The 25,452-nt window shown below is 35.1% G+C and overlaps 2 protein-coding genes across 8 annotated transcripts in view; one reads left to right on the plus strand and one right to left on the minus strand.

Moving 5' to 3' along the window:
• rxrab (retinoid x receptor, alpha b) overlaps positions 1–10,924 on the plus strand; it is a 104,449-nt gene extending 93,525 nt beyond the window's left edge. The window contains exons 9-11 of the mRNA XM_007243872.4: positions 1,344–1,435; positions 4,084–4,189; positions 5,231–10,924. Of these exons, the coding sequence (XP_007243934.1) occupies positions 1,344–1,435; positions 4,084–4,189; positions 5,231–5,378 (346 nt within the window). The 3' untranslated portion in view covers positions 5,379–10,924. The remainder of the gene's footprint in view (positions 1–1,343; positions 1,436–4,083; positions 4,190–5,230) is intronic.
• On the minus strand, positions 10,857–23,796 carry LOC103023146 (WD repeat-containing protein 5-like). 7 transcript variants are annotated; one of them, XM_022667463.2, is made up of 15 exons: positions 23,645–23,784; positions 23,385–23,444; positions 22,299–22,389; positions 21,040–21,148; positions 20,088–20,161; positions 19,863–19,952; positions 19,538–19,627; positions 19,343–19,426; positions 18,514–18,569; positions 18,376–18,422; positions 17,054–17,129; positions 16,922–16,955; positions 15,856–15,930; positions 15,646–15,733; positions 10,857–14,715 (listed from the first exon to the last, which is right to left on the minus strand). In XM_022667463.2, exons 3-15 carry the CDS (start codon positions 22,368–22,370, stop codon positions 14,615–14,617), a joined length of 996 nt encoding a protein of 331 aa, XP_022523184.1. In that variant the 5' UTR covers positions 22,371–22,389; positions 23,385–23,444; positions 23,645–23,784; the 3' UTR covers positions 10,857–14,614. The 7 variants fall into 7 exon arrangements, with proteins under 7 accessions (XP_022523184.1, XP_022523185.1, XP_049326241.1 ...); XM_022667464.2 differs by having other exon boundaries at positions 23,381–23,444; XM_049470284.1 differs by lacking the exon at positions 23,385–23,444 and having other exon boundaries at positions 23,762–23,796.
• Between the last annotated feature and the right edge of the window lie 1,656 nt (positions 23,797–25,452).

The raw sequence follows: 25,452 nt of genomic DNA on the forward strand, positions 1-25,452 counted from the left end.
AATCCTCTATGATCAATTTTAATTATAGTTTTAGTTGATTTTTGGTTTTATCGTCCATGTCTGAACTGATGTTTTAAAAATCGTATGGTTAATGGTTATGGTGGAAATTTGCCTTGAAGGCATGGAAAAGTCATGAAAAAATCATGGAAATTTATTGGTTAAAACATGTATAAATCGTATAAACCTGTAATGAAGACCCAATGTTATCTGCACCATGACACCATGACAGTTATATAAATTAAACATGATCGAGAAGCGATGAGTCATCTTGGCTGAGCAGCATGATGGTATTTAAGATGGGTTGTTCCCTAGTACTCGCATAAATGCGTTTAGCAAGAACGTGAATTCAGATCAGTCAAACTGGAAAGGTTAGTACAGAGTTACTACTAAGCAGAGGTCTGACAATATTGCCTGCCATGATATAGCATCTTCAGTGTCTTCAAGGTCAGTTTTTGGCACAGCAGCAGTATGTGGATGAGCACTGTCCTGTTAAAATACTGCACAAGTGTGCATTCAGAGAAAGAACAGCCACTAGACTTTTGGTGTAGTAAAAATTTTTTAGAGCGTCATCTACCCAACCGGGGGGAGCAGGGTCAATTTTGCTCCCTCTGAGCGCCGGCAGGACCACTCAGCGCCCCTAAAAGTACTTGTCTTTGATGAATAGCACTCCTCCGTTCTCCCACAGCGTTCTGAGAGACAGAAATTTTGTTCAAACACCCTTCAGACTGGGTGACTCGGGGCATAATTTGCCCCTGATAAATCACTTTTTCCACTGTTATCCAGCTCAAAGTAAGTCTACTCCTTCTTGCTAGAATCCGGAGAGCCCTGACATTTAAAACGAGGCATTAATAGCTTTAAAAAAGTGCACAAAAAGCTTATTAAGCTTAATATGCTATGTATAGTGTGGCAGCCGGCACCAGGAGTAATGGCGGCGCTCGGAGATGAAGCTCGCGTTATAGGATGAGGTTTTTAATAAACTTCTTTTTTAAAGTTATTTTTAAGTTATTAATGCCTGGTTTTAAATGTCAGGGCTCTCCGGATTCTGGTGAGCAAAGGTAAGGTCTGGCATCACACTGTAAGTCTGCGTCAATGACAGATTTGTCATATGTGTCGTAATTGTTTTTACATCTGTTTCAATCCATTTAAAAAGGGAACATGATCGAGAAGTGATGAGTCATTCATCTTGCCGGTACAGCATGATGTTTTTTAGGACTGGAATGAATGGAGGGATATTTCCCCGTACTCGAATGAATGTGTTCAGCAAGAACGTGAATTCCAGATCAGTCAAACTGGAAAGGTTAGTACTGAGAGGTTACAGTCAGTTGCTTTTTTCATTGCTGCAGAGTGCTGACGGAGTTGGTGTCTAAGATGCGAGACATGCAGATGGACAAGTCTGAGCTTGGGTGCCTGCGAGCAATTGTTCTTTTCAATCCAGGTACACACACACACTTAACACACACACATCACACGCATACATTTACACAAATGCTGACCTGCTTAAAGTGAAGCACATGCTGCTAAAACTCATTTAAACATTATTCAAATACTTTACTTGTACCCTGCTGCAATCTGTTGTCACAGACAGAACAGCAAATCATTACCAGGGTTTTGCACCATTTTGCTAACCTTAGTTCTATTTTTGGTAACATTAGCTAGCTCGATTAAGCTAGCTAAAGTTAGTATGTTAGCTAGTTTGCTGCTAATGTTAGCTAGCTTTCTGCTAACCTTAGTTCTATCCCTGGTAACGTTAGCTAGCTCACTTTAGCTAGCTAAAGTTAGTATGGTAGCTAGCTTGCTGGTAATGTTTGTATTTTAGCTAACTTGCCGCTAATGTTAGCTAGTTTTCTGCTAACCTTAGTTCTATCCCTGGTAACGTTAGCTAGCTCGCTTTAGCTAGCTAAAGTTAGTATGTTATCTAGCTTGCTGCAAACATTAGCTAGTTTGCTGGTAATGTTTGTATTTTAGCTAACTTGCCGCTAATGTTAGCTAGCTTTCTGCTAACCTTAGTTGTATCCCTGGTAATGTTAGCTAGCTCGCTTTAGCTAGCTGAAGTTAGAATGTTAGCTAGCTTTCTGCTAATCTTAGTTCTCTCACCAGATTAGATGTTTTCAATAGGCTGCTGTGTTTTTTCCTGTATTAAACACACCATCTGAAAATGTAATACCTACAGCAAATTTACAGTGAATTTAAGACAATTTAAGACCTTAATTACCCGGATTTTAATTTAAGACCTTTTAAGACCTTTTAGTATCACGATACTTTGATTCTGTGATACTCTGTGATGCGTCCTCGTCCTATATTTTATATTATTATAGCTTTGTCTGATTCGCTGTCCTGCAATCACATTTATGTAAAGCTGCTTTGTGACATCAGCTGTAAAAAGCACTATACAAATAAATCTGATTGGTATTGTTTGTATTTGTTGTATTTATTACTTATGTTTTCACTCATTTGCACACCTGTTATATTTGTGATGTGACAATAAAGCTGCTTTGATTTGATTTGATTTTTAATCTTTTAAGCGACCCTGAACAGACTGTGAAATGACTGTAGCCACATTTCCACTTGGACTCTGCATGAGGAATATTTTTGGATGAGTGTTTTGTGTGATTCTGTTGTGAATTAGCTTTGTTTTATAGCCTCCGGCTTTGTCATCCGGGCCAGCATTGTCCAACAGAATGCAAGATGTTGCATTGCTCTGAAAACTAATCTAATGCCATATGCACACTGAAAAAATGAAAATAATAAATAAAATTTACTTAAATAAAGTTCCGCAACTTTCTGCATTTGCTTTTTTTTTTTAATTGAAGTATACTAAAAAGAAATGTATTACATGCCATCTATGTGCTGAGACTAAACTAACTAAAATATTTAAATTTCAGGAGTTATAATATATTATGTATCATAAATTATTTGAGTAATATTGTATAAATTAAGTAATTGTAATTAGGTCATTTTGTATGCAGAAATTAAGTAAAGGTTACTAAAAGAAATGATTAATTCAGCAAAAATAAATTAAGTAAAGTTTACTAAAAGAAAGGTTTGACTGAAGTTCAGTTCACTTATTTACTCTGTGTAACATTTAAGTCTTGAAACCGAGTTGAAGTTACTTAAATTTATCTGAAATTAAATTTACTTAAAAAAGCAAAAAAAAAATTTACTCATCATTTTTTCTGTGCAGATATACTCATCTTAAACATATAAAACATGTATATAAAAACAAATACAGTCTCATAAAACCTCACAAAATCTCACTTTTTTCTATTTTCACTTTTTGACATAATGTACAGAACTGTGCAAAAGTTTTAGGCACAAAAGCAAATTACACTAATCCATTTATCTCAGCAATATGAGTGTTTTTTTTTACCTGAAGCACCACATATGATTTGAACATATGCAAATAAACATACATACAGTAAAACATAACAAGGAAAACTCATTTTTAACTAAGTATGTTATATCCTGTGAGCCAAGCTGAAGAACAAAATGTAGTTCCAGATTTCTCCTGGATGATTTCCCTCAGCCAGCATGTGTAACTATATGTTCAGTTCCATCAGCAGCTTACCTGATTTACCACATTTACCAATTTACCAAAACAGGTGTTGATAACTGATGATGAGAACTAGAAATAACTCTATTAAACTCAGATTAGGAGTAGAGATTAGGTGATGTTTTAAGAAAAACAGTGATGTAATTTTTTTGTAAAATTGCTGTTTGTATTTATTGTAATGTTAGTGTTTTACTGAGCTAATAAACATTTACTGAACTGATAAGAGGCTTTTTCTTTACTAAAATTCCCACAGGTGCCTAAAACATTTGCACCATAATGTAAATATGGCAGTTGTAAATCTGGCAGCTTTTTGGATATTGTCTGAATGTAATATAATGAATTGACCAATAGAAACGCTCCAAAAAGACCTACATACATTGAAGTTATTCCTTCCATTAAAGTGATTCCTGTAAATTTGCTAGTTTGGAGATACACTGTGATACACTGTAACAAGTTGAATGCTTTGATGTTAGTCTATAGATTTACTAGTTGGTAAAAAATGCCTTTTTTGTTGTTTTTTTCCCTGTATTTAGACTCTAAGGGCCTGTCGAACCCAGCAGAGGTGGAGGCGCTGAGGGAGAGAGTCTACGCTTCACTGGAGGCCTACTGTAAACAGAAATATCCAGACCAACCCGGGAGGTAAATACATATACTGTATACTGTGCAAAAGTCTTTAAATATTATGTTAAAACTTATCTGTTACTCAGATATAAGTACTGTACATGCAGATTGTTGTGAATCTGGTTCACAGTATGTGCAGTAGTGCTTAAAATTTAGAATTTTCTATATTTCTGCATAAATATGACCTAAAACAGTGATTTTAGGTCAGGTGTCTGGTGTGTCGGGACCCAAAAGTGGGTTGCGGACAGCTTGTAAAAAATAAAAACATTTAAAAAATAATTTCATTAAAATAATTAATGCACATCAGATTTTGTACCAGTCTTTTATCGTAGGGAAAAATTAATGTACTCACTGATATGCAGAGAAGTGAAATATATAATTTCTTTAATAATTTACATGTATTGTCCTCCTCAGTTTTCAAAATAAAAATATCCTAAATTCACTTTGCATGCATATATGTATGTTTGAGTTGGTTTTTAAAGGCTCTTTTTCAAAAAAAAAAAAAATGTTTGGGTTGTATTTTATAAAAAAAAAAAAAAATGTGGGTCCCGGGCTCAGACCAGTTGAGAACCCTGGAAAAAATTAAGAGATCACTTTAGTTTCTGAATCAGTTTCTCTGATTTTGCTATTTATAGGTTTATGTTTGAGTAAAATGAACATTGTTGTTTTATTCTATAAACTACAAACAACATTTCTCCCAAAAAAATCCAAATAAAAAAAAAAAACCCTGTATTTTAATCACAGTTTTCATGCATCTTGGCATCATGTTCTCCTCCACCAGTCTTACATGCTGCTTTTACATAATGTTATGCCACTCCTGGTAAAACAAAATTCAGGCAGTTCAGCTTGGTTTTCAATTTGGTAAAATCAAAGAAACTAATTTTTAAGTGGTCGCTTATTTTTTTCCAGAGCTGTATACATTACTGTACTGCCTAAGGCCTGGTTTAAACCGTCTTATCCAGTATGCTGTGAAGTCAATTGTAGCACTTTTTCTAAATTGTTTTTCTAAATTGCGTGTTTATATTGTAACGCGTTTCTCTCTGTTTATTCTCACACTAGATTTGCCAAACTGCTACTCCGGCTGCCTGCTCTGCGATCCATCGGCCTGAAGTGTCTGGAGCACCTGTTTTTCTTCAAACTTATTGGAGACACACCCATCGACACTTTCTTAATGGAAATGCTGGAGGCGCCGCACCAAAATACATAATGGAATTTTTGAGTGCCTCAAAAATCACCCTTGTTTTTTTATTTTTTATTTTCTTTTTTGGACAATGATTCAGAGGAGATCTCTCTTACGAACGATGATGATGACGCACCGCACGTGCAGCAGCCCTGTGCACAGACCACCTATAGAGAGGCTGCAGAGCCCGGGCGCATCTTCTTTCTATCTTGTCCTGTTAATTTCGGAAGTAACAGTCCTGGAGAAAGAGACGTGTGAACTCTTCAAGCTACAAGCAGCAAGCAGCTCTGCTTCGGTTCGTCAAACTCGGACTCGGATTTTTCCGTTTTTAAGTTTTGTATTTGATTTGGAATAAAAGAAAAAATACATAAGGACCGTTGAGCTATGGAATACAGTAAATTATATAGTGAAGACGGATTCATTAGGAGAGTCATCGCTGGGATGCATTTGTGAGTTCATGCTACACGGGAGGGAGGTTCAGTCAGTGAATTATTGAAGATTTATTGGTTATTTTATGGATTATTATTTTTTTTTTTGGTTCTTCTGCCTCCTGGAGGCCTACCTCTGCATTCAGCATTTTACAGCGTTTTTATAATAATAATGATGATGATGATGGTAAAACACAGTTTCATCTCCGTATTCAATGCATTCAATGCATTCTGTGCATTCAGCGCATTCATGTCAGCCAGGTTTTCATGATGGAAAGGATGCAAAACTCTGCAGTACCTCTTTCTTACACACATACGCCTCTCGCCGGTACCACATGACTCCTTTTTTCACTTTTTTTTTTTTCACACCTCATCACTGCCTTCCGGTTATGAACTGTACTGTATGTACTGTACTGATGTTCAGTGTTAATCATATATAGTTTGTTCGCAAATGTTGAATCTGAATTTGAATTCGGTTTCTTTTTTTGATTTTGTTCATTGATATGAGAAAAGATACGAGATACAAAGATACAATACACTGATCAAGCATAACATTAGGAATGACCACCTCCTCATTTCTACAACCATTATCAATTTTCTTTTGTGTTTTTTTTAGCCTAATAGTCTTGTAATCTGTTTCTCTGCATTTCTCTGTTTTTCAATAGTCAGGACCCACCGACAGGGTTAATTTTATATTTTCTCAGTCTTAGCAACGCAGTGACTGCACTGCACTGGCATGGTGAAATAGTGGTGATTAGTGTGTTAGTGGTTCAGTTTTTGAACACTCTTTTAAATAATCATGTTTCCACTTACTGTCCACTCTGTAATATTAGGCAAGCCTACAAACTGTAGCTGCTCCATCTTATAGATGCCATCTTATAAAGTCAGAGATGGAATGAATGAATGAATTAATAAATGAAGTTACACTTATATAGCGCCTTTCTAGAAACCCAAGGACGCTTTACAATTTAAACATTTTACACAGAACTATTCATACTTACAAACCGGTGAGAAGTGGCAGCCAATAACGCACAGCATACTCTTAACCGTAAACAACTGTCCACCTGCATGGAGGACTGCATCCAGCACTACAGCATTTACCCAGGACAGAGTGCCAATTAATACCTAATTACACACACACATAAAAAATTACAGAAGATCTGGCTGTGTTGCACCAATTTTGAAAGTAAGAGGATAATAATAATATATGCAGAGAAACAGATTACAGAACTACAGTCTGTATATTCATTTTATAGAACTATTCTATACAAGTGCTCCTATTTATGCCCAGTGGAGCTGAAGAAATGGATAATGTGTGTAGAAATAAATAATCAGGTTATGATTGATCATTGTAATACATGAATAAGGAATGGTTGTATTTCCAGCACTTAACTTTTTTTCTTTCTTTTTCTTTTGTCGTTGTTTTTGTCAAACAGTGTTGACACTAGCAAGGCTGCCAGGAGTCCGTTCCCACCAGGAGGAAACTGCAGTGTTGTTTGGCCGTGCTAGAAAGTACTTTTCTTTTTGGAAGAGGCGTTTTTTTTACAGCATATGAATGACAGAACGGTCTAGCGTGAATATAAGAAGCAGGTGTGCTCTTGGCCCGATTCGCTCTTTCTTTTATTCTAGAAAGAAATAAGAGAAGAAACAAAAAATAAAAAGGATCCGTCGTTGATCCAGAGTTGTGTAAAATATTTACATGTTCGCTTTCTCAATTGTTTTGCCTCTATAATTCATCTCAATTAATACGTATCCAGCATTTCCAAAGATTATCAATGGCGTGTATAGGATAGATCGAGTCCCAGCAAAGCAGCATTTGTGAGGGTTTTGTTTTTTTTCTTGTGCTACAAAAATATGAAATATGAAAATATGCAATTAGTTAAGAGAATCCAGATGATGGTCTGGCCTCAGGGATAGAGATGTGTAAAGGTTTGGATATGTAAGAGCTTATTCTGCCCCCTAGTGTTGGATACGTGACAGTGCAGCTTTGACTCCTTTGTGCAACCATTGCAAAAAAAAAAAAGAATAACTATTGTTCAGAGACCTCAGGTTTATGCAATCGCATAAAAATCACATGCTAAACAAATATGTTCTCAGTTTTCTCTGTAGTTCAATATTAGTTAGTTCTGTTTTTTGTGCATAATAATGAATTTAGGCCTGTCACGATAATTGTAAAATCTTTAAAGATCAGAGGTTTTAATTAAAATCAGTTTAGGAGAAGGTTTTTGTATGTAAAAAAAAGGTTGCAAAAGTTGTATTTTTAAGTGCATTGTTTTTTATGCCATATACAGCTCCTGGAACAAAAATAAGAGACCACTTAAAAATGATGAGTTTCTTTGATTTTACGAAAATAAAAAAATATATAATTAAGAGAAAGATAGATGATCACAAGCCATCAAACCAAGCTGAACTGCTGGTCCAAAAGCAGTGTGTAAGAGTAGTGGAGGAGAACATGCCAAGATGCATGAAAACTGTGATTAAAAACCAGGATTATTCCACCAAATACTGATTTCTGAACTCTTAAAACTTGATAATATGAACTTGTTTTCTTTGCATTATTTGAGGTCTGAAAGCTCTGCATCTTTTTTGTTATTTCAGCCATTTCTCATTTTCTGCAATGACTATTTTTATTCAGAATTTGGAAGAAATGTTGTCTGTAGTTTATAGAATAAAACAACAATGTTCCTTTTACTCAAACATAAACCTATAAAAAGTAACATCAGAGAAACTGATTCAGAAACTGAAGTGATCTCTTAATATTTTCCAGAGCTGTGATTTTAAGCCACTTAATATTACACTATTACACCCTTTTAGGCTTTAAAGGTCAGAGGTTTTAATTAAAATTAGTTTAGGAGGGTTTTTTTGCCTCTAAAAGAGGTTGCAAAGGTTGTATTTTTAAATGCAATTTTTTTTTATGGCTATTAAGTGAGTTATGCTATATGTTTGAGCATATACCTTTTTCTAATGTCACATTTTATAATATATAAGTATTATTGAGTGGCACGATGCTAATAGGGCTAAAATATTGGCAATGTTAGTTCTAATTCTTACGATAGGTCAGTTATAATGATTGTAATTATCGTGACAGGCCTATCCTATATGTATTTCAATAAGGAACAAACAATACATGGAACCTCAATTACATTTGCAGACTGAGCCAAGCTGCACTCAACAGTGTTTTTTTATATAACGAAAGAAAGTGATAATGATGATGATGATGCTGAAGAGTCAGATTTGGAGGAGTCTCTGAGCAGTCACTACCAATCTCTTTTGACTCTCACACATATATTCAAACTCAATATTCAACTTAATCTTCTTTATTTTCTTTATACAATAAGCGGAAGACTCATCAGTGACAGTTCTCTTATAGGATGCCCAGGGTGAAATACTGTATACACTAATGATTTGCAGCCTAAAGCCCCTCAGTTTCAGATCATTTAAACCCTGTTGTTATGATCCACTGATCAAATTGACCCAGTGCATGTTTAAATCTGGAGCAGGTTATATTTTATTGTTGTTCTATTTCTTGCAGTACCCTTTACATCACAGATTCAATTAATGAAATAATCAAATGATCTGACAATCATTTCATTAGGAATGACTGAAGCATTCAGATAAAATTTAACAACTGGACTGCCTACATGCCTTTCTACCTAATGGCACAGAAAGTATACAGTACCATTTAGGATATTTTAAAAATGTTCTGCATTGTAGATTAATATAAAAAAGTGTTAAACAAACCAGAACATGTTTTATATTTTAGATTCTTCAAAGTAGCACCTCTTACTTAGAAGACTTAGAAGCTTTGCTCATCCTGTGTAGACATCTGAAATGGCTTTCAGTTAACAGCTGTGCTAAACTTATCAAGAGTTAATTACTTAGTGAATTTCTTGTCTCTTAATGTGTTTGAGAGCATCAGTTGTAGAGTTGTGAAGAGGTAGAGTTACAGGTTACAGTGAATAGCTCTATTTGAGTAATGTTCTAATCCATATTATGGCAAGAACTACTCAAAAAAGTAAAGAAAAAGATACTTTATGAAATGGAGGTCAGTCAATTCAAAAACAAATTCAAGAACTTTGAAAGTATCCTCAAGTGCAGTCACAAAGACCAACAAAAACGATGGAAATGATGAAACTGGCTCTCATCAGGACCGCTCCAGGAAAATAATAGCAAGAGTTACCTCTGTTGCACAGGACAGTTTCATCAGTTGAGTTACCAGCCTCAGAATAGTTAACAGCAACTAAATGCCTCTTCACAGAGTATTTTGGTTTGTTTAATACTTTTTAAGTTACAACACTGGATCACTTCACTTTTACTTCACAATGTAGGAAAATGCAAAGGCATCTCAGATCACATCCTGAAGTGATTGGTTTGAGTTAACACCATGTGGTTTGACCAAATACAGATATAAATGATCCTGATACTGAAAAGCAAAGAAGTGAACAGGTGTAAACAGGGTCTAGTTAATCCCGTATTTGTAAACGTCCAAATGGTCAATTTGATGGAAAACAATAACATAAGGGTTTAATCTGATGGTTTAAACCAGCTACAAGAAAAGTGATCAGCTAAAAAGCTATTCACACATCAGTTTTGGGCAGGAGAGGTAAGCTTTATAATCTAAATCTAGAGAAGTCACCTCTATCAGGACAAGCCAAACATGGTTTATTAAACCAGCTAAATCCTGCTGCAGCTATTCGGCAGGTGGTGGGCTTTCCCAAAGGAACTATCCAGGAAATTCAGGTAATTAATTGTGTTGGCAAAACATTAGAGAAGAGACGGATTTAAAGAGAAATATCTATTTTTGTACAATTGTAATTTTAAGCTTTTATTTCCAATGCAGTCGTTTCCTTAATTCTGCTGAATGTCGCAGACGTTTATCGGTGTAAATGTTGATTTTTAAAAAGAAGAGGGATCACTGCCCTTTAAAAAAAAGAACAGGACTAAAGGAGAGGCTGCCATTAAAATGTTTCGTTCCCCTCTTTTATTTGGTTTTGCTTTATTTCTGTTTCATTGGGCTTCACCTGGAAATTGTGGAAAATCCTTTTTTGTATACACTAGTAAAACGAGAGTGGATTGATTGTGTGTTGTCCTATCATACAATGTTTATTGTTCAAAAGGACTATTATTAAATAATTCTCAATTCTGCACAGTGTCGTCTTCAATATATGAGTTCTATATGATTAGTTTCACAATACATACAGTCATATCAGAATATTAGTGACCACTTCCTTGTTTCTACAGATACATTACTGTGCAAAAAGTTTTAGGCACCAGCAAATTTCACTAATCCATTTATCTCAGCAATAATACCTAAAAAAAAAGCACCACATATGATTTGACCAGATGCAAATAAACATACTGTACATACAGTAAAACGTAACAAGAAATTCTCTTTTTTAACTAAGTATGTTATATCCTGTGAGCCAAGCTGAAGAACAAACTGTAGTTCCAGGTTTCTCCTGGATGCTCCTCAGCCAGCATGTGTAACTATATGTTCAGTTCCGTCAGCAGCTCACCTGATTTACCACATTTACCAAACCACTTGATATGATGAGAAGTAGAAATAACTCTATTAAACTTAAATAAGGACAGATTAGGAGATGTTTAAAGGAAAACAATGATGTAAAAAAAAAAGCTTTTTGTAAAATTGCTGTTTTTATTTATTGTAATTCTATTAAACTCTTACTTCACAGATAAGGAACTTTTTTATTACTGGAATTCCCACAGGTGCCTAAAACATTTGCACAATACTGTATCTTCACACATAATTATAATATAGTGAGTCATAATTATGAGATACTATTACTTAACATCTCAGAATTATGACTAGTTTGATCCACCACCCAATAATAGCGGCTCTGTGGTGGTCCTGAAGGGTCCTGACCACTAAAGAAACAGAAGTACTACAGTGTGTAATTACAGAACTACATAGTGCTTTTTGATGATCAATGGAGCTGATATAATAATGACATTAAATGAAAACAGAAACAAGGAGGTGGTCATTATATTCTGACATGACTGTGTCTTATTACATAATAATATATTCACATAAAGACAGTTCACTGTAATATACTTATACTCTTATAAATAAAGCAGCTATTATTTCATAGCTTCCCACACACAATTAATATTTGAAGCGAAAAACTCAAATAACAAGGTACAAATCAAAACTTTGAAATTAATCTGGTCTCAATAATATCCAAACTAAGGTGCTATTAGTTTCCTAGTCATATTTGGTAAGTGCATAAGGCTTACAAAAGCACAAGTCCTGAAAGTAGAAAAGACATAGGGTACACTGCGCCCTACAAAAGCATAATAGAACAACAGAACAGTTCATTAATTCCATATTTGGCTTTTCATTACTAAAGATCTGAGAGGAGGATAAAATAATAATAATATAATAATAATCCTGGCTCTCATGTTGAACCTATTCCAACCTAAATGTTTTCCAAACCCATCTTTTCAACAAAGATACAAACTCAAAAAAAGTCTCAAAGGTCTCAATTCTCCACAGTTACTTCTGCTACAACCCCAAATTAGGAAATGTTGGGACAGTATGAAACGTGCAAATATAATATAACACAGTGTTTCTTAAATTTAATTAGACTTTTATTTGACTGCAGACATGATAAACCGAAGATATTTCACATTTTACAAACCCTAGTTTGCTCAAATTTTGATTTTCAATTATATTTCTTAATATACATCCATAATTGCATTTCAGTCCTTTTAAACTCAATTCAAAATAGCAAAAAAACATCAGGACATGAAGAATTTAAGGCTAGTTAAGAAGTATAATCAAGTAAATAAAGAACTAAAGAAAGATTTTAGACACAACAGAAGCCTGTTAACTATGTCCAGAAGTGGTGTCGGCTTCTCTGGGCTCTCTGGGACACATTTAGAATGGACCATCACGCAGTGAAAACGTCTATTGTGGTCAGACCAGTTAGTATTACAGGTCTTTTTTTTTGTTGTTGTTGAAAGAAACGGATGTTATAATAAACTCCAGACTAAAGGAGCAACAGCAGCAAGTCTAAAAGCCAGCCTCTGTCATGGTGTGGGTGTGTGTCTGAACAGTTCATTGAGATATTAGAGCATCTTCACACCTACAGTTGGTTTTTATGGTCCAAATCAGTTGATATCACATTGTCTCCTCTGATTGGTCAGAGTTGTCTGCTGTGTGAGCAAGAAAGTAAATCAAACAAGGAGATTCTGTGCTCCAGCGTGTATATTTGTTCATCTTAAAGCTGCTTTAACACAGAATGCTGAAACAGTACAGATGTACATGTAGTGAGCAGAGTCGTGCGGCTGTGAGCAGTGAGCGCTGCACATACCATGCATAGTCAACAGCATGGAGCAGCGTTTGTTTATAGCTGGGCTAATTATAATTATCCCAGTATATTATAATTATAATTATAAATATCATTATCATAAATTATCAGCAGTTTAGCTCAAATAAAAGGAGTATATTTAATAGCTGGGTCTGATTTCCTGCTCAATCAAACCACACTAAGGGTACAAACAAATCAGAGTCCGTTTTAAGCGGACCAAAAAGTGCCGGTGTAAAAAAAAGGCCCTAAGAGTAACATACGCTGCCTTGAACACGACTCGTTACCAAGGATGTCCAGGCCTTTCTTTTAACAGGACAATTCCAAATCACACACTGCACACATTATAGAGGCATGGCTGCAAAATAACACCAGAAAACACTACCACCTGGAATTCTCAATGCGAAAGCGTCTTTAAGGAGTGACAACATTACAAAACATAATAAAGTAAATGATTTACAGTCTCAATTTTTTTGGGATGTTTTGCAGCAATGAAATTATTGCAGGATTGGATGTATATTAACAAATGAAATCAGCATAAAATATCTCGGGTTAAGAAGGTTGTCTGCAATCAAAATAAAAGTCAAAGTAAATGTACAGTACATAACGCTGTACACTAGGCCAGCCACAATAAGATTTTAATTATTTTTTTGGTGGATGATATAGCGTCTCAGAAATTATCGCAATAAATAATATTATTGTCATTTTAAGACCATTTAATGCCACTAACATATTGATAAAAGAAAAGCATTACAAATCAAATCACACTCCTTTAAAGACAACAAAATTGAAATGATCATAAATGAAAGGTTTTGGAAATAAATCATTTTTTCTTCACCTACTACAAAATACACTGTGTGTATGAAGTCGCAGTCAGTTATTAAAGCATTGGTCTGTTAATGCATGACTATATATATATATATATATATGAGACGATATCACCATTATATCACCAAATATAATTGAGGTCATGTCTACTTATTGCACAATAAGTTAATAAGATAATGTTATTATTGTGACAGACCTTGCTTCAATCATTTATTACATACTGCAGTTCCCATACTGTCCCAGCCTTTTCTTTCTGATTTAAGGGTTGTACATAATTCAGGGTTCAGTACTGCAGCACAAACATAACATAATAGAGCACTAAATCCAGTTCAGTTCATAGAAAGTTAATATCAGTAGCAGAAAGAGCAGAAGGCTTCTCAACCCTGATTTGGTACCTCACTCATCACTGATACCAACAGTAATAGCGAAATTAAAGACTGTAAAGAATATTTACAGTAGAAAAATAACATATAAAGAGGGAACAGTGCAGTGGGGAGATTGTCAGCTACGCTGAGCAGACTGGGCCAGCCCATCTCTCAGTTAACCCTGCAGAATTCAGCTCTCTAAAGCTTCTCAAACAATAACAGCATACACTAACACAACTCTTCATAACTCCTCACAGCTCCTCAGACGTCTCCCAGACGTCTCTGGTGAAGAGTCTATCACGCACTCCTCTGCTTCAGCAGTCGCTCTTCCACAGTTTGATGGTCTTGTCGTTCTCCAGAGCTGCAGACGCTATGATGTTCTCAGAGGGATGGCAAGCTGTCGCGATCACCACATCTAGGAACAACAAAGCAGCAAAGCAAAAGCACACAGCAGTTGAAATGGATTGTGTCTAGGCTTTCTTTTTTTTTGGTTCTTCTATTTTCCATGTACAATAGGGGTGGGCAATATTATATCGTATACAATATATCGTGATATTAAAATCCATATCATGATAATAGGGCTGTTCTGTCTTAAAAGTAGCCTATTATTTACTGTGAAGCTTTAAGTGTATTCATTGTATAATTGTTTTAGTTTGCAGTTTATATGCATGCACTAAATATTCTGCAATATTTTTTGCTGCATTATATTATTTTATGCTATATTATTTATTTTGCCACATTATGATTATACTGTTATACTCTTATACGATATTCCTGAAATGAATGAATTATTTTAGTTTTCCTATATCGCCAAGTATATCGTTATCGCAAAAATACCCTAAAATATCGTGATATTATTTTAGAGCCATATCACACACCCCTAATGTACAACGAATATTTTTTACACTTCTGATTGTTTATTTTGCTTACTTTTCTCATTCAATTAAAGGAGAAATCTGGTGTGAAATGAACTTTGGTATAGGAGTGGGCCCTAAAATTATATCACAATATTACAGATAGTACAGATAACGCTCAAACTGCATGCACACCGTGCTCGAGTCCAAGTGAACCGGTTCGGAGCGATCACACTAGTGAAACGCACGGATTGCTTAGTTTGAGTACACCCATAAAACGAGGCAATGAGAACTTTGAAAGTGAACAGATAGCTTATTAAAAAACAATGTTTATGGTGATCTTCATTCTCATGTAGTGAATCACCAGATATTTTCAGGAACAGCTGGAATTCGTGCATTTCCACAACACTAATTTTGCAATTTGTTCCCCCTATCCTACCTATTCATTCATGTTCGTCAGTTGACTAATTTATTTTACGATGGTATCCTACCTGCATGTCCCTGTAATTTCTGGACAATCTCCTTGGTCTGCAGGTTCCAGATGTACACCATGTGGTCTTCAGAGCCTGAGACGATCCACTGGATGGAATCAATAAGGCTTGTGTTAATACTGTACACTGAAACTAAAAATAACACTGACTGTGCCCACGTCCAAAAGCAGCACTAAATGTAACCAGATCTAAGAAAAGAAGCCTACGTACCTTTCCTCCAGTGACAGAGAAATTGGCAAAGACACAGTACTTCTCATTCTTATGTCCAGTGTAAGTCTTTAGACACTGCCGACAGAGGGGACGGGGACAAAAATCAATAGACGGGTCATCTGAGACGGATAATTGCTCCCTTAATACAGATCAAGCAGTCAGTACTGTGGATTGTTTAGGTATATTGATTGTAAATGCTATAAAAACAACTAGGCCAGTCATGACAAAAGCATAACAGGTGAAATTAAGGTCAGCAAAAATTACTACTACAAGTCCATATATTGTACAACAAATTGATGAAGTAATAATCTTGACAGGCCTGGTAAATAAATAAAATAAAATAAGTAAAATCAGAGATTTTAAACCAAGTTGATATTCCAAACCCATTCATTCATTCATTCAATCATTAATGGGCCCTCCTCCATAAGTAAACTTATTGAGATCATGTCAATTTATTGTACAATTGTTTTGTACAATCGTTATTTATTGCTGTGACAGGCCTAGATTGGAATATAAATAAAAAAATTATGGGGTTGCAGCAGAAAGGACCCGAAGAGCGGACGTAAGCGTAAGTAATTTTAAACAAGAAAAAAACACAACTTTACTACCAGTACATAAAAACTTGGGATACACTGAAACAGAAAATACAAGGAACTAGCAACCATAACAGACATGTAAAACGCATAAGACCAGAAACTGGAACGTGGAAACACAGGAGCTATAAATACACAAGGGAACAGGAAACAGGAAACACCTGGGAAAGGTAACGAGGGGGCGGAGTTACAAATGATTTAGGTGGAAGAATCAAGACTACGGGTAACACTAGGGAGCACATGGCTAGGAAAACACAAGGAGATGGATCGGGGAGGACAAGGAATGTGATTAGAATGTGGTAAAAAATATCCTAAATTAATAAAACATAAATAAAATAAACCACTGTTTAAGTAAACACAGTGGATAACAGAGATCAGCAATATTACAATTGTTGAGGTTATGTCCATATATTGTACAATAAGTCAATATTAAAATGTAATCAGTTGTTTTTTCAGATATAAAAATAACCTACCTTCCCTTTACTGTAGTCCCAAAGCTTCAGAGTGCTGCAAAAGCAAGAAAAGACACAGTTAATTTAAAAGAAATGTAATGTTTTTCCTCCTTATAAAACAGCTGTACTGCCTGAGGGAAGGCAGTCACTCACTTGTCCAGCGTAGCGGCCAGTATGTATTTCCCATTGGGGGAAAACTTGACAAATGACACCGGGGGGTTATCATCATCTGAAGGGCAGAATGAAAAAATGAGTGTGTTAGTTCCATCAACTCTCATAATTCACTCACTGACAGAGATATTAGACAGACTGTCATGCAGAAAACCATATCAGTCATTTTATATTAAAGACTCAATTTCATGGTTAGGTGGTGAGGAAAAATCATTTTTTTATATATATATAAAAGGATATTCAGACTTTTCAAAAAGCTCAAACCAGACTCTATAAGTTTTCTGAGGCGGTCGCGACCAACGCTCGCGAGAACTGCGACCTGCTTTCCGACATTTAGTTCTAACAGTACTACAAGGACTACTGGTTCATTCTTTACAAACTAACATACAGACACTCTGGTAAAAGCTGGAAAGAGACCGAATATGTCTGTGAAAGCCAGAAAACGAGAAAGAGAAACTAACAATTATTACACTCTGCAACTGTAGGGGGACCCCACGAGCACAAAATCTCAATCCTACCTAGTGGAGCTTTAATATACTCATATGCCAAAAGTCATGGGACAGAAACAAGTATCAACCTGCATTGAAGGTGGATGTTATTTCTGCCACAGTCGCTTGTACACTTCCAATCATTACCGCCCACTGTGCTGTCCACTGTGGGTGGTAATGCTATCTAATATGTACCGTATGGCCATTACACACAATACGATATAATCACGATCTTTGCCATCCATAATAATGATATTACTTAGGGCTGGGCGATATGGGCGAACAGAACTGATATCTTGATATTTTTTAGCTGAAAGGTGATATACAATAAATATCTCAATATTTTTTATCCTATCAGGTAATAACAAAAAAACAAACACTTCTGAGACAAAACTACATGTTCCAGATTTCATACAGGAACTTTTATTAACATTCAGGTGATAATAATGTGATTCTGCAATATTCTACAATCAGAATTTTCTACGATACATCAGCTGTGTTACTAAAGATGATAAAATACTCCTAAATCAAATACCAGGAATTATAGATTTATTTGTATCACGTTTCACAGAATTTTACGACCAATATTCTTCACTGCAGGGTTACCCTATTCATTTGATTATAGCACCACCATGTGGAGTAATGAAAAGTCTTAGGGAGTTAAGATCTGCTATGTTTTAATAAAAATATCCATATTTGAAGACATGTATTGATGCAATATATGGCAATATCAATATACTGTCCCACCCCTATTAAACACCACATGACTTTGGAAATGGAATATTACATTTACGTTTAAGAAGCTCACTCACATACCAATAAGAGTCTTCAGACACTGTCCAGATGTTGAGTCCCACATTCGGCTAAGAAAAATCATACAAAGAACCATTTAACAAATATTTTAACAAGAAAAAGAACACACTGTCCAAGTGAATTGGGCTACCAGAGTCTTACCAGAGTCCATCATAGCTACTGGACACAATTAGAGAGCCATCTCTATTGAAGTGAACCTGAAAAAATATATAAGCCATTAGAGCATTCATTATTCCTACGTATGCACTGAATATTTGGCAACCAATTATTTTTACAGAAAATTGCCAAAAAAACACTTTTCTTGTTTGGCAGAATAAATGAAAAGGCCAGATATTTTATATTAAAAAAGGCTAACTTATTTGAAGTGATACTGCAATGCTGTATATTAAAGGGAGTGAGGGAAGGAGCTGACATGGAGCCAACAAACAGGAAGCTAAAGATTATTGTTATGCTTCACTGACATAAAGTAAATTGAATAATACTTTTGGGATTTCACTTTTGATGCTGGGTATCAGTTTACCACTTCTTCACAAACTGGTTGTTTTCTATCTGAAAAATACGAGCTGTACAGGACTAGGATAGTAACGTTAGCCAAGCTAACATTAGTTAGCATTTGTTTGTTTACCTTAAGGCTGGATACCTTTCTCTGTGTAAATTTCACTACCATATGATTTAAGTAGCACTGCTGAGGCAGATTTATGATTAGAATAGCACTTCTAACAATGAACCATTCCACTTGTTTAAGAAAAACAAGGTAAAAATATATTATGCAATACATAATGTATTACATAATATGTTATTTAATTATTTGTGTAATTTATTTAAAGGTGAAAAATGGGCAAATTTAATCAAAACCTGCAAACCCTAATAAAAAAGGTATTTAGGGTTTGGCCACATGTTTAACTCTGCCAAAAATGTTAATTTCATCCCTAATCATTTCAATACGAGATTTCATTTGCTGTCCACTTACAGCAGAGACAGGATCAGAGTGGGCTGGGAGGGTTTTCAGACACTTGCCAGTCTTGACATCCCAAATCCGCACACTTTCATCAAACTAACAAGACGCACAGAGGGACGAAAATCCTTACTTTAACTTAGTTTGTTAATGCAAATGCAAATGAATGACATGAAACTATAAAAATCATCAATATGAGGCAGTACTAACCGATCCAGACACCACCAGATTAGACTGAGGGTTGAAATTACAACAGAACACATAGTTGCTGTGGCCTTTCAGTGTCTTCAGGCATTTACCCTGACATGAAACATTGAGAAGATTATATGTAAATTTCTGTCACAATACAGCAGTGAATAGATATCCAAGCTGAGAGCTTCATTTGTAGACAAAATTAGATGTACTCCTTTGAATCGTAGCAGTGACTCAATAAGCAACAATGACAACATGTTTCTATTTTTACCAACGAAGCAAAACCATGTGGTATTAATGGCAACAGCATCAAACCCCAGTTTCTGTTTACGCCAGCACTTACTGAGCCCATGTCCCAAATTTTCAGAGTCTTGTCATCTGATGCAGACACCAAAAGATTCGAGTCTGGGGACCAGGCCACATCTGATATCCCCTGAGGAGAGCAAAACAGATCACAATTCAGAGAACAACAATCAAACGGGAACATATTAGTACTTGAGAATAATAGAAATGCAAATGACAAATGAAACAACACTTAAGAACATTATGAAAAATTTACAAGTCTTACAAGTTTGTGTCCAGAGAGAGACTTCTCAAATTTTCCATCAAATGAACCCCATATCTTGATTAGCTTGTCAGCCGCTGAAGAAACACCGTCAACCGTCATAATTACACCAGGAGCTACATTTGCATTATAATTCATAACAAGTGTGCCTCATTAATAAATTTTGATTTTTTTTTGTTTCTTTAATCAGATTTGACTATAATGTCAATTCATTCATAAATATACAATAGTGTGAATTTGTATTTGCTCCCTTATAGATTTATTTTGTTTTTGCATTTTTGTCATACTTACGTTTTTCTGATTATCAAACAAACTTTAACATCAGACAAATATAACCTGAGTAAATATGAAAAGCACATTTATTAAGGGAAAACCCTATTCAAACTAGTCGAGCCCTCAGAAGGAGAATGTCTGGCCATCTGCTCATGACCTCAAGTTCAGGCGTACTTGGGTTCTGCAGCAGGACAATGATCCAAAGCAAACAAACAAGTCCTCCTCTGAATGACTTTAAAAAAAAAAAGGTTTTGGAGTGGCCTAGTCAAAGTCTCTTCATCTTAAACAGTATAATAAAACAATTCTGTAAAGGGGAGTGGGCCAAAATTCCTCCTCAGAAATGTGAAAGACTTGTTGCCAGTTATCGGTAAAACTTGATTGCAGTTGTTGCTCCTAAGTGTGGCACAATTAAGCTATTAGGTTTAGAAGGCAACAAAAAAAATTACACAGGGCTAGACTGGTTTGGATAGTTTTTTTTTTTTTCCTTTAATAAAAAATAATCAGATTTGCCTGCAGTCTGAAAATCTAGCCATCCAAAAAAATCTGATTTAAGTAACTTGTAACCTGGTAATGTAAACTGAGCCATGGTCTGAAATACTACAGATTCAGCATAAAACTCTACTGAAGTAAATCTAATTCTCAAACTTATTAAAAAAAAGAAAAGAAATGAAGTAAGTCTTACATGAGCTGGCCAGCCATTCACCATTCGGGCTAAATTTGACAGACGATATTGCTTTAGTGTGCCCCGCAAGCGTGAACTTCAGTGTGTAGTTTGGCTTCACTGGAGCAGGCTAATGGGAAAAAGAGTTAACATTGTTAGACAAACAGGCAAAGTAATATTTTGCTTGTCATATTAGGTTCAGAATATAGTGAAATATGCTTGCACTAACTAAATTTGTTTATAATTGTGAGCCAGATCTTTAAAGGTTAAATATGTATCTTCCTAAAATAGGTATTAAAGTAGGTTTACTTTCAGTTACAGTACGATTTACTAATGTGTTTCAAACCCTATGATGGTTTATTAAGAAAGAATGGCATTTTATAGCTTGCAACTTCCTTCTTCCCTCAGTTTCAGAGATTTATAATGTTGGGTAATAGCTATTTTTGTTAACATTTAGTATACAAGGAATTTTATAGAGAAATTATATATTGCACTTTTAAAGTCTAAAGCTACCCTTTATTTATATAACTCTAGTTGTAGATAAGTGCAAGTTATACGTTTCTTATCAGTTTCTTTTTTTTTTAGCAGATTAGTAATATAAACCACTTGCACAAGAAAGTGTTTAAATAAATGTTGAATGTGTTTGGGATTTCTTTGATGCTGTGAAGCTGGAAATGCTGTAATTTCTTCAGTTTCTCTGAAGGTGTGAAAAGCCCTATCCGGACTATCTCTCAGTTTTCTCTTTTATGTGTGTCAGCTGTGATTTTATTCCTGTGTCTGAGTTTTATCACCTCGCGATTAATAAAATAGGTATTTGTCCTCTGTATTTACACTTTGTGCGCATTAACACAGCAGCGAGTGGAAATGGAGGAGCTACTGAACGCGATGTCATGTGACCGAGAAAGCCAAAAAACTCACTGGTCCTCCTGTTTTTTTCAATTGCAGTCCGGATGCAGGTGTTTTATCACTGAGTAGAAGTGCGAAATATTTTTTCACAGACGGCCCCTAAGAAACTAAGCCCCTCCGGATAGGGCAATAGACTCTTCTTGTAGATTTATTTGAAAATCAGAAAGAACTCTACTAAACAGTATAGAAGCTATAATAAAACTATAATAAAACACCTGATACTATATTTATTTGTTGATGCTTGTGTGTAAGTGTCTGTTTTTCTGTCTGCTTTTCCCTGATGCTAAAAGATGGCAGTTGATGCTTAATGGCAGTTTTGATTGGAATTTGATGAAGGGCGGTGTGTGGCATTTGAACAGTGCTGCGTGTTGTACCTTTGTGGCTGGTGCTGATGATGAATGAGTTTTATTTGTTGCGCTGTCTGGCTTCTTTTCTTCTGTTGCCATGGCTGCGGCTCATCAGACACTATATGACAAAGAAATGAAAGTTGTTCAGAAACTGTCCAGACCAGCAGTGGAGAAATGCAAAGCCCACATGGCGTTTCTGTCTGCAGAACTGCCATTCACTGGATGTCTTTTCTTTAATGTGCTATTGTAAGAAAACCTAGAGACTATTGTACAGCAAGGCTCTGGATATTAGCAGCTGTCTGGCACCAACCATCATGCCAGTCTGTGTCCATTCTGGTGGCTAATGTGAATGTTACATGAGCTGATCAATTGTACTACACTACCTTTAGGCTAGGTATTGTACATGTGCTTTTAATGAAGTGCTTTGTGAGTACAAAGATGTGATCGATCGATCGATTAGATACGCCATGGCATGTCAGATCAGTGTTTTTTTTGTGAAACCTGTTGTATATATCGCAATATATACACAGATCAAGCATAACATCAATTTTGTCAGCTCCAACAAGCATATAGCCTCTAAATCTGTTGCAGGACAGTTTGCGTTGGTCATCCTCTAGTTCTATACCAGTGACCACAGGACAGAGCAGTAGAATATTTAAATCTGGTTGACTCGTAGCTATGTAGCATTTCTTATACTTCTGTATTGGTTGTTTGATTTATTTAATAGAATTTTTTTAGTGCGTATAACATAACACTGGTTGCCTATTCTCTTTGGTGTGCTACCAACATATGTTTTTGTTAGTTGAGATGTGCTATTAATGTGCTATTTCCCTGTAAATTGCAATTACTTTAAAACCAATACAACATTAAATAACTAAACAAAATTCAAGCCGTTCAGCTTTGTTTGATGGGGTTATACTGTAAATAGGTAAATAGTAAAATGAGATAATCTGATCATTATCATCATTCAAGTGGTCTCTTAATTCTTTTTTTTTTCAGAGCTGTAACTACCTATATTGCTCAGTGGAGCTAATTAAATGTTGGATAATGGGTGTATGAATAATAAGGAGGTGGTCATAATGTTATGCCTGCTCGGTGCTTCCACTCACTCACACTTGGACCCCTGGTTGTTTTGGTGCGAGCTGTGCCAACTGGACCACCTGGACCACCTGGCTGGAGTGTGTGAGCCACATACAAGTTACACGCTGTTAATACTGAGAAATTAAAGGTTATTAAATAACTATATAACTACTGTGGCTAAAGTAGGGAGAGCTGCTGCTGTGCTAGCACGGCTAATAACATTAGCCAGGCTCCAAATAGCCCACCTACTGCAGTTTTATAGTACAGACTGAGAAAGAGACGGTCTTACTTACATTAATTAAGCGTAATATAAACTCGTGCGCACTTGTTTATGAAAAACCGCCTGAATTAAGAGGCCTGACTCACAAAAGACACCCTGTAGCTAACATGACCAGCGTATTTAGGTTTACCAGCTAACAGCGCTGCTGGAGTTGGCTATGCTGTGCGCATGCGCGGTGTGTTGTCATTTTTTTTATTATTTTATTTTATTCTATTTTATTTTATTTTATTTTTGCACAACATACAACCCAAAACATATAAAAAAACACAAAATTGGGTCACAAACAAAGTTCAAACAACTATCATTGCAAAAATGAAAAAAAGAAAACTGATTCATAAAAAAATAAAAATATCTATAGATTTATAAAATTTTGTTTTTTTTATTTGTCGTAAATTAGTCAATAAGTGTGTATACATAAAGTACACAAAGTATATATAAATATACATATACATAAAAAATATAAATATATATAAACTCTTATAAAATACATAAAATAAAATGAAATATACTATAAATCTCTCCTTGTGGCCAAATAAAGGGCACAACATTAGGTCACGAACAAAGTTCAAACAACCATAATTACAAAAATACAAAAGAAAAAACACAAACAAAAAACAAATCTAAACAAACATAAAAAAGAAAAGGAATTCATATAAATTATAAAGTCTATATAATATATATAATATATATAAGTCTAAATAAACAAATGTTTGGAATAGGGGGATCTTTTTACTGAATTTCGTTTTGTGTTTATAAAGTTTACCCAAAATTATAACTAAATTTCAATTCAAATAAAGCATCATCAAAAATATACAATATACATTGGACTTTCAGGGGAATTTCCTTAACCAACCTTTACTTCCAGTCAAAAAAAGATCAATCCAAAAAAAGCAAGATAATTCAGAGGTTGTCAACATAAACCCCACAGTATTCAATGTGACGGTTTAACAGGCCTGTGTGGTTTAGCCTGTCTTATTATCTTATCAGATGTTGAGCCAAATAAAAAAACAGCTGCCTGTGATATTTTATGACTTTAACAAACAATAAAACAATATTAAAACCATATTAAAGCTGTAAAGTGCTACATTTATGATTTCAGATTTCACTTTTCAGGGTTGTTCAAGGCTGAGCCTGTGACATCTCTGAGGATCCACAGTAGATTTCTGTGTAATCCCACATGGAAAATAAAAATGCACTGATAAAACAGATTCAAATTATACTATATATAGTTATATACACGGCAAATAGCCAATTGGCAAATGTTCGACAAATAAAAAATAAGAAATGTAAAAAATGCATCGATATTGGGAAGCTTTTCAATTTTATTTAAATCCCACTTTTCTTTTTTCTGTTTGTTTGTTTGTGTTTTAGTTTTGTTATATTTGGTTGTATTGTGTCAATTTCATTATGTCGGATTGTATTATATACAAAAAGTAATACAAACAAAACAAAACATACAGCTCTGGAAAAACATAAGAGACTACTTAAAAATGATGAGTTTCTTGGATTTTACCAAATTGATTCAAACCAAGCTGAACTGCTTGAATTTTGAAGGAGTGGCATAAAGTTATCCAAAAGCAGTGTGTAAGACTGGTGGAGGGGAACATGCCAAGGTGCATTAAAACTGTGATTAAAAAACAGGGTTATTCCACCTAATACTGATTTCTGAACTCTTAGAACTTTATGAATATTAACATGTTTTTCTTTGCATTATTTGAGGTCTGAAAGCTCTGCATCATTTCTCATTTTTTGCAGATATTTGCAGAAATGCAGAATTTGGGAGAAATGTTGTCCGTAGGTTTTAGAATAAATCAACAATGC

This window comes from Astyanax mexicanus, chromosome 22 (genome assembly GCF_023375975.1).
Source record: "Astyanax mexicanus isolate ESR-SI-001 chromosome 22, AstMex3_surface, whole genome shotgun sequence".
Taxonomy (NCBI): Eukaryota; Metazoa; Chordata; class Actinopteri; order Characiformes; family Acestrorhamphidae; genus Astyanax; species Astyanax mexicanus.

What these genes read in the sequence shown, in the direction of transcription:
- LOC103023146 (XM_049470284.1), bottom strand. Translation starts at nt 22,370, where the DNA reads ATGGCAACAGAAGAAAAGAAGCCAGACAGCGCAACAAATAAAACTCAT. An exon ending in TGAATGGCTGGCCAGCTCAT is followed by an intron (nt 20,162 to 21,039) that starts GTAAGACTTACT and finishes GTGTTTCTTCAG; the next exon opens with CGGCTGACAAGCTAATCAAG. An exon ending in ACTCTGATCCTGTCTCTGCT is followed by an intron (nt 18,570 to 19,342) that starts GTAAGTGGACAG and finishes ATATTTTTTCAG; the next exon opens with GTTCACTTCAATAGAGATGG.